Raw genomic sequence first — 9,761 nt, forward strand, 5'->3', positions numbered from 1 at the left:
CCATGCTTTGTTGCTTAGTACCTACTTAGAATATACTCCAGAGAGCTCTCCTAAGACCCACAGAAGATGAACATGCTGAGCAGCTCATATATTAAGCAGGCTAAAAGGTTAATTTAAAGGGGCTTAGAGTTTAAAAATAATTTTTTTATTCTTAAATTTCACACACATATGCAATGAAATATGATCATATCTACTCTATCTCCCCATCCAACTATCCTCATATTCCTCTCCCAACTTCATGTCTTTTTAAAAAATAACCTTCTAAGTCCATTTAGCACTGTCCATATGAGCATAGGTATGGGGCCATCTATTGGCAAATGGCCATGTCCTAATGATGGCCGTATCCTCAAAAGCAATGATTGTGCCTTCCCCAACAACAGTCACTTACCAATTCTTCAGTAAGTGCTGTGGCCTAGAAGTCGTCTGTCAAATCTCTGTCAGAATTTGGCTGGCTTGATCGTGTGCAGGCAAGCCCAGCTGCTATGAGTTCGTGAGTTCAATAACCATATCCTAACCAGAAGATAGCATTTTACTGCACTCCTCCCCAACCTCCAGCTCTTATGTTCTTTGCAGCTCCTCTTCTGTGATGTTGTCTGAGCCTTGGTGATGGGGTGGGGCTTGATACCCTCTCCTCTTTAGGGCTTTTTCAGCACTTTGACCAGTAATGAATCTCCCCCTTGACTCTGACCAGTGTTAAAAGCAGCTCAGGCCTAGGGGTATAAATATAAATGTTTAGAAGGCAATTTGACAACATGACTATTTAGCAAAATAATATCAGGACTTTTGATCAGGATATATAGTAGGAAGCATGAAATTCTCTTCTGTAGAACAAGCCTCAAATCCAATCAGAAAGCAGTAACCATGTAACTGTTGGGATAGTAGGCACATCTTGCCTGGAAGGTCAGTATTGCACCATGCAGGGTCCAATACTAGGTAAGACCATTGATGTCTATTCTCCCAGCAGTCTGCATAACACTGTCTGCACCATGAATGCTAGCCATCAAGGAAGATATTTCCTGGTCAGTTTGAGATTGTTTTCTCTGTCCTGCAGCCAAAATGTGCAGTGTCTTCAGCTGTAAGGCCCTACCATGTATTTATATATTTATGATGGGTGACTTAGGGCAGTGGCAATAGTCTGTTATTTTGGATTCAGTTTCATTTCTGGAAAAGATAACTCAACATGCTACATTACCTTTATAGGTCCAGGACTTAAATTCAGATGCTAATTAGGTGAGGCTGATGATATAAGGCAATAGTGAGCAGGAGGAAATGGTGAGCAGCTAACCATTCAGCAGTAATTTCCATAGGTGATCTTGGGTCCAATTTGCCAAAGTTACTGATTTTTCAAGACCCAATGGATCTGAATACAAATTGTCTCAGTTTTTTTTTTTGTTTGTTTGTTTGTTTTGTTTTTGTTTTTGGAGACAAGGTTTCTCTATGTAGCTTTGTGCCTTTCCTGGAACTCACTTGGTAGCCCAGGCTGGCCTGGAACTCACAGAGATCCGTCTGGCTCTGCCTCCTGAGTGCTGGGATTAAGGGCGTGCACCACCACTGACCAGCAATTGTCTCAGTATTTAAAATGCTGTTTTAGTTGGTGTAGAGACACCATGACCATGGCAACTCTTATGAAAGAAAGCATTTCATTTGAGCTTGCTTACAGTTTTAGAGGTTTAGTCCATTATTATCATGGCAGGAAGCATGGCAGCGTGCAGGCAGACATGGTCTTGGAGAAATAGCATTTATTGTCCTCAGGACACTAGTTCCTCCCCTTTCCTGACTATTGGTTGGAGTCACATATACTTTCAAATAGTATTTCAGAGCTCAGGAGAGCCTTGCTCAGTGGTCTGAGTTTCTGTGATAGTATTACTGATAAAGGACATCTGAGCATGAGCTACATGTTCTTGAGATTATTAGAAAAGTGGAGCTGCACCCTAGCTGAGAAGTAGGAATGTTCTTTTAAAAGGGCTGAATACACTAGTAAGAAGGTACCCAGAGAATTAGATAACTCTTTCAAAGAATAAAACTTCCTGCTCCTGGCTTGCACAAAAAGAAAACAGCATCCTTCCTTCTTGACTAAAAAATTCTTAAAGCCTCTCAAATCCTATTGCGATAGTCCATTTCAACAGTGCTTAACTTTTCAACCTCAGACTTGACCAGTAAAGAGCTGTCACGTGATTCTTGTTGGGACGAAAATAAATGAGGTCGCTGCTTCCTACTGGTACTAATCACATCAAAAAGACTGCAGAGAAGCTGTTGTTACTCAGTTTCATAAGAACTACATGTCTCTAGTGGTCCTGAGACAAATTTCATATTTCTTTAAACCAAACGTGAATTCTGCCTGGGCTTATGTAACTAGAAGATACATATCAGCTAATAGAAAGGCCCTTATTTAACTCTGTTCTAGTAAGACATGTGCCTTGCCAGTTTGCTTAAATAATTCTGATAGAATCATCCTGTACTAGTTAAAGAACATAATTTGCTATTGTATGCTTTTCAAACCTTGGACTCCATTTCATAAGTACTTGTTTTACATTTTCCATAGCATGAAGAGGAACCTCCCCAGAATATGAAACCACATCCAGGAAGTGACAAGCCATTATCAAAAGCAGCCCTTAAAAATCAAAGGAAGCATGAAGCGAAAAAAGCTGCCAAACAGGTATTTGGAGTGCTGAGCTCTTCAAATTCAAGCCAAGAGCTACTTGATTGTTTTTTCTGGTTTTTGTTTTGTTTGTTTTGTTTTGTTTTGTTTGAGACAGGGCTTCTCTGTATAAAAGCTCTGGCTGTCCTGGAACTCACTTTGGTAGACCAGGCTTGTCTCAAACTCACAGAGATCCCCGGGCTCTGCCTCCCAGGTGCTGGGATTAAAGGCGTGCACCACCACTGCCTGGTGGCAACAGACATCTTTACCTACTGAGCCATCCCACTGGACCAATAATGTTATTTCAAAAGGTGGAATTGCATTATATTCTTCTAAAAAGTGAGGTTTTCCCCTTTTGCAGTGAGTATATACTCTATAGTTAGTAAATGTATGCATTCAGGTTTGATCCCTGGGCTCACACGGTGGAAGGAAGGCACCAGCTCCTGCAGCAGGCTGTTCTCTGACCACACATGTACTGTGGTCAGCCCCCACCATGTGTGTTCCAGCAATTGAACTCAGGTTGTCACCCTGGCAACAAGCATCCTTACCCACTCAGCTGTCTCACACACAGACAGAGAATAAATAGAGGTTTCAATTTGTTTTTCCTTTAGGAAGCAAGAAGTGATTTGGCTCCTGCTCCTGTCCCACAGAATTCGCCACGGAACACTATCACCCAGTCTGCTTCGGGTGATCCTGAAGTAGACAAAAAAATTAAGAATCTAAAGAAGGTGAGAGACTGAGTGAAAAATAGATATGTGCATCAGAAGGCTTGTGCGTGAGAATTGCATAATTAAGAGAGGGACACAGGTGCTTGGCAGAGACTGAAAGTCGGTGACAGTTCTCTCTGTTGCTTTCTTTCCATAAAATAGTGTAACTTAGAGGCGTCCTCAGTTCAGTTCCATTCACAAATGCTTTGGTGACTGAAACTGCTTATATTGTCAATTTTGAAGTTATAAGGAACATTAGATATCTGTAGTAATGGCACTTTTTATTGTTATCATTGCTGTGGACTGGAGATTGAACCCAGGGCTCATGCATGCTAAGCAAGTACTCCTCTCCTGAGCTACATCCCCAGGCCTGAAGACTTGCCTCAGCTTTTCAGTAGCTCCCTTTGAGTTAGATAGGAACAAATACTTCATTCCAGCTTTTAAAATGAACACAGACACAGAAGGGAACGTACGGTATGTGTGGACAGCCCTGGGAGTGAGGCGTGTCTGCCCCAGGGGAATGTTGAAATAGATGCTGAAATCTGTGTTGTTCTTGTGAATCCACAGCTGTACACTCACATCGTTAAATACTTGCTATGCAGACCTGACAGTCCAATCTGAGCCCAGAACTCACAGAGAGGTGAAAGGAGAGGGAGACCAGACCCCACAGTGTTCCTCTGCCTCTGTGTGCTCCACAGCACACACCTACACACGAATAAGTAAAAAAAAACCCAAACAAACAAAAAAACTTACAAAAACCTAGTTTGCCCAGTCCCATCCTTTTAACATACAATTTTACATTTAACTTTAAAAATAGCAAACTTATCCTAGTATTTTTTTTTTTCCTTGTTGTTTTTGTTTTTCAAGACAGGATTTCTCTGTGTAACAGCCTGGCTGTCCTGGATTTCTCTCGGTAGCCCAGGCTGTTCTCAAACTCACAGAGATCCACCTGCCTCTGCCTCCCAAGTGCTGGGATTAAAGGTGTACGCCACCACTGCCTGGCTTGTCCCAGCATTTTTACCAGACCGTCTTTGAAAAAGTGTAGTATGGTTGTTGTTGATAAAATAATTTGCATTAGAAAGTAACTTCTTCCTTCTTCCCTGTATTTATTTCACAGAAACTAAAAGCAATAGAGCAGCTGAAAGAGCAGTCAGCCGCTGGGAAACAGCTAGAGAAAAATCAGGTAAGGGTTCACTTTCCATTTAGGTTCATAGCCATTAGCACCCTCTCCATCCCCTAGTCCCATCCCCCCCTACTCTCAGGATTAGTATATGTAATCATTCAGCCAAGAAAATAGTACAGAACTGAAAAACTTATCTGGGAAACAGTTTACAATATTCTTTTTAATACTTTTTAAATTTCCTTTGAATACTCTTGAAGTTTTGTCTGTGATAGGGGAAGCTCAGCCCTAGGTGATGGTGAATGAGTCACAGTTTCTAAGTGGTATCTAATGCTGTCACTGGAAACGTAGTGACAGTTGTTAGGTAAATAAGAGGTTTCCTCCCATCTGCTGCACTGCCCACCTGCCTCTTCCCTCCCCGTGTTCTCAGTTAAGCACAAGTAGATGCAGGAAATCTCGAACTGGAAGGGACAATCTGACAGCTCTATGCATTGTACCTTGATTATAACAGGAACAAGTTAGAACTGCTTTCTAACCTGGCTTTGCCAGTGGATTTGATAAAGTATAAGAATATTCCATTTCTAAATTTTGTCCTTTCTACTGTTAGGTTACAGATCCAATAATTATTTTCTATGTAATAACTTTAATGTTTGAAATGTTTGTAGTTGGAGAAAATTCAAAAAGAGAAAGCCCTTCTCCAGGAGCTTGAAGATTTGGAATTGGGAATTTGAAGATTCATAGAAAACAAATTGTCAGCAGGAAACAGTATAAGCAAGTCTGTTAATCCATGGTATTCATGGAGTCTCTACATGCCACCTTTAACATCAGCCTGTATTTTTAACCAGTTATCTAAGGTTGCATATGTGTGATTATTTAATGATGTCTATTAAGTTGACTTTTACATCTGCATCCTGTATCATGTCAATATGTGGTAAAGAGAGATGATTTTTTTCAGATAAGCTTGACAAATTGACAGACATTTGTTTTTTAATAGGTAACAGTATTTCCTATATAAATAAATACATTTTAAATTTTATTTTTGCCTTCAAGTTAAGAAGTTCTTTATTATAAATTTATGGGATGTATTATTCTTACAACATAACTATGAAGTGGATGTTACTATATTGTTTATTTTATAACTGAAGAAACTTAAGTCCAGAAAATTAAGACATCTGTAGGGGCTGGAGAGATGGCTGGTCAGATAAGGACACTGGCTGTTCTTCCAGAGGATCCTGGTTTGAGTCCCAGCACCCACATGCAGCCATGCCTGTAACTCCAGTTCCGGGGAATCTCTCACCTTCTCAGGCCTTCAGGTACCAGGCCTGCACAGGTATACATGCAAGTGGAACATCCATGCACTTAAAATAAAAATAAATACTTAAAAAAGAAAGAAAGCGGCTAGTGTTGGGCAATGGAGTTGGACCTGAGTAGTCTGTCTCCAGAGCCTCTGCCTAGGTCCCTGTGGAACACTGCTGGTGTCTTGAGGGCAGGGCAACTGCGTTCACTTTTACTTTTATAAACACTGCCAAATTACTCCGATAATTTGTTCGTCCTCCAGTAAAGTTCTTTACTTCTATTAATATCGACTGTAACAAGGCCTTTGAATTTTTGCCAACATAAGAAAGCGAAAATGCTTTTTTTGTTATTGATTACATCTGTTTCTTTTTATTAGGGATATATTTGTGTGTTTTGGCAAATTTGTCAGTTGTTCATATTCTAGTGGATTGTTTTTCCTTTGAATATTTCTGTATTTGATTTTCTGAGGATTTTTGTTGTTGTTTTAAGCATTTGTTTATTGGCTGTGTAGGTGGCTGTATTTGGGTGGGTGGGTGTGTTCACATGTGGAGGGCAGAGGACACCTGCAGAAGTCAGTCCTTTCCTTCCACGTGAGTTCTTGGCATCAACTCAGGTTGTCACCCACTGAATCATTCATGAGAGGACTGATTTTTCTCTTTCTTTAGAAAGTACACACATATACTTTTTTTTTTTTAACAATTCAAAGAGTTAAAAAAAACAGTGTAAAATGAAAAACACTTCTCTCACCTGTATTCTATAGCAAAATTCATCAATTTATGTTTTAAAGGTACAAAGTGTATATACATCAGATATATATATATATGTTCATGTGTATTTTAAAGAAATGATGGAATACAAAAGCTGTTCTGTGCCAAGTGTAATGTTATATGCCTGTAATCCCAGAGCTGAGGTGTGTGGGATTGGAGGTTGAGGTGGAAGTATCACAAGTTTGAGGTAAAAAACTATGAAAAGGAAGGAAAAGGTCAGTAAAACCCCTGTTCTCTGAAACTATTTTGGAGCTCATTCCCTATCAGTGCTCTCTCACCTATAATTTATAATAATCTATCATGTGTAATGTAGCATTTAAATAAATTCACACTGATGCATATTTAGATCTTGAAACTCAAGCACATGTACACACATGCTTACTAACAAAGCAGAGGTGCTCTTCTATATACTAGAATTGGGTTTGTTTTGATTTTGGAAAGTTAGTTTCATTGATGCTTGGTGTAATGGTCATTTCTGTATTATGTGTATTTTGAGTTAGTAAGATAACAGAAAGGACAAAATTACTAAGAGTTTTTATCAAGTGGGGTTTCAAAGCCGTTTAACCTAAATATGTTGATATATGACTATTCAAAGCTGGGCAAACTGGCAAGAGTTTGTGTCTGAGTAGCTCTTCTGTGTGAGGAAACACCATGCACAAGGGAACTTAGAAAAGCAAGCATTGTATGGGGGCGTGCTTACAGTCTCAGAGGGTGTGTCCATGATCATAGTGGGAGTGTGGCAGCAAGCAGGCAGGCATGGTGCTGGAGCAGTGAGCAGCAAGCGCACATCTGATCCTAAATTGTGGGCCAAGAGACGGACTGGGCTTCCTGTGGGGTTTTGAGATTTCAAAGCACTCTCGCCATGACACCTAATCCTTCCCAAACAATTCCTCCAGCCAGAAATCAGTCAAATAGATGAGCCTCTGAGAGCCATTCTCAGTCAAACCACACAGTTTGTGGGGAGACAAATAACAGGGGTGACTGTGACATGCTGTGCTCATTCGAACAAAATTACAGGATGAGTCTCCTCCTGTTCTGTAGGGGAAGGAAGAGCGAAGAAACCTGTATCAGCCACCAACGCCATAGAGTCAAATCTGGACTATAAGCAGTAACCTTCCCTCTTTTTTTTAGGTCTTATGTAACAGTTCTTCAGGTGTTTACTAGATATAGTGTAGATTACAAAGGGATAATATGTCATCTGGAAATTTCCTTATTTGTAGGTCTATTTATTTGTACATTTGTAAGTTCTATAAAACAAGGCCCAAGACCTAGAATAGAAAAGGTCTGGCCAGTACACAGCTACAAGCATTCAATATGCAGTGACATTCACGTGGAGTGTTACTACCCTACTAGTAAGTACTTCATTAGTTTTTATTGTACTCACGCAGTTGTGTGTGCATGTGTACCAGGCATGTGTGTAGCAATCAGGACAAATTGGTTCCTGGGCATTAAACTCAGGTCATCAGGCTTGGCAGCAAGCACCTTTACACACTGAGCTATCTTACCCATCCCAAATATTTCTTGTTTTCATCTCCTAGGCATAGGTGTCAAAGAATTATACCTTATATTATACCTTATCAATTCTGTGTGATTTGCTTCATCTAATGAAATCTCAGAACTGAGGTGTGTCATTTGTAAGCAGAAGCATTTATGTGCCAGTGATTTTCTTTTTGTTTTTTTTCTTTTTATAGTTTTATTTTTTAAAACAATTTCAAAATTTAAATATGTTTTGATCACATTCTTCCCCTTTTCAAGTCCTTCCAGATTCTCCCCCGCTTCCTATTCTCTTAACTTTAAATTATTTCTCAAAAAAAAAGGGTTGGGGATTTAGCTCAGTGGTAGAGTGCTTGCCTGGCAAGCACAAGGCCCTGGGTTCACCTCAGCTAAACAAAAAAAAAGAAAACAAAAGAAAAAAATATTTTTAGCCTGGCGGTGTTGGCGCACACCTTTAATCCCAGCACTCGAGAGGCAGAGGCAGGTGGATCTCTGAGTTTGAGGCCAGCCTGGTCTACAGAGCGAGATCCAGGAAAGGTGCAAAGCTACACAGAGAAACCTTGTCTTGAAAAACAAAAACAAAAACAACAACAACAAAAAAAAAACCACACAAAAGAACAACAACAAAAAAAAAAACCACACAAAAAACTGTACTCCATTAGGTGTTGGTTAACTATTGACCTGGAATGGTTGATAGACCCAGTGTCACTCCATTGGAAAAATTGATTTCCCTCTCCCAGCAGGTATGCTACTTCAGGTGTTAATATTTATCTTAATGGCTAGGTTTTCATTTGTTTGTTGATTTTTTTTTTAAATAATAAGATAAAACAAAAGTTATCACATTGAAGTTAGACAAGACAAACCAATAATAGAAGGAAAAGAGTCTTGGAAAAGGCACAAGAATCACAGATCCACTCAAGAATCCCATAAAAACACTAACAAATAGTGTTATACATATACATATATATATATATACACACACATTTAGTATATATAAACATAAACACAGAGGACTGGTTTAGACACGGGCAGACCCAGTGCATGTTGCTTCAGTCTGTAAATTCATAGAAGTTTTGCTCATGTTGGTTTATATGGCTTTCTATTTATTATTGGTGTTTTCCATCCTCTTTGGCTCTTACACTCTCTTTACTCAACTTCCCCAGGGGTCCCTGAGCTCTGAGGGGAGTTTTTTTATGGATACCTCCCATTTAGGGCTGGGTGTTTCAAGGTCTCTTGCTCTCTATGTAATGTCTGGCTGTGGGAAGAAGCTTCTCTGATGATGGCTGAATAAGGCACTGATCTAGGAGTATAGCAGAATGTTGTTAGGAGTCATTTTATCACCACATTTTTTTTGGTTTTTTGTTTGTTTGTTTTTTTAATTTAAGACCAGTAGTATTAGGTTTTACCCTAGGTCCCTGGGCTGTGTAGTGTCAGGTTCTTGGTCACCCAAGCGGTAGCGGGTGTGGGTTCCATCTAGTCAGTGATTGGTTGATTACTCCCACAAATTTGTGCCACCATTGCCCTAGCATATCTTGCAGGTAGTATACATTGTAGAGCAAAGGTTTTGTGGCTGGTTTTGTGTTTATATTTCTCTTTTGGTAGCCTGCAGAGTACCTTACTGTACCCAAGACCCTAGGGATCTTCTATGTGGGCACCAGCTCAGCCTCTCCATCTTCAATGAGTTGTTTAGGTGATGCCTTCAGCAATGGGGCCTTGCTGTCAGTTTGTAGAGAGCAACC

The 9,761-nt window shown here is 39.9% G+C and overlaps 1 protein-coding gene across 2 annotated transcripts in view; it reads left to right on the forward strand.

Moving 5' to 3' along the window:
• The window catches only part of Eif2a (eukaryotic translation initiation factor 2A), a 26,957-nt gene extending 21,458 nt beyond the window's left edge, over positions 1-5,499 (forward strand). The window contains exons 11-14 of one of the 2 annotated variants that reach the window (XM_036190115.1): positions 2,543-2,656; positions 3,250-3,366; positions 4,463-4,528; positions 5,131-5,499. In XM_036190115.1, coding sequence (XP_036046008.1) covers positions 2,543-2,656; positions 3,250-3,366; positions 4,463-4,528; positions 5,131-5,196 — 363 coding nt within the window. In that variant the 3' untranslated portion in view covers positions 5,197-5,499. The remainder of the gene's footprint in view (positions 1-2,542; positions 2,657-3,249; positions 3,367-4,462; positions 4,529-5,130) is intronic. The other variant, XM_036190116.1, reaches the window with a different exon arrangement.
• The last annotated feature ends 4,262 nt before the right edge of the window (positions 5,500-9,761 follow it).

The sequence above is a fragment of the Onychomys torridus genome, chromosome 6 (genome assembly GCF_903995425.1).
Source record: "Onychomys torridus chromosome 6, mOncTor1.1, whole genome shotgun sequence".
NCBI classification, from domain to species: domain Eukaryota; kingdom Metazoa; phylum Chordata; class Mammalia; order Rodentia; family Cricetidae; genus Onychomys; species Onychomys torridus.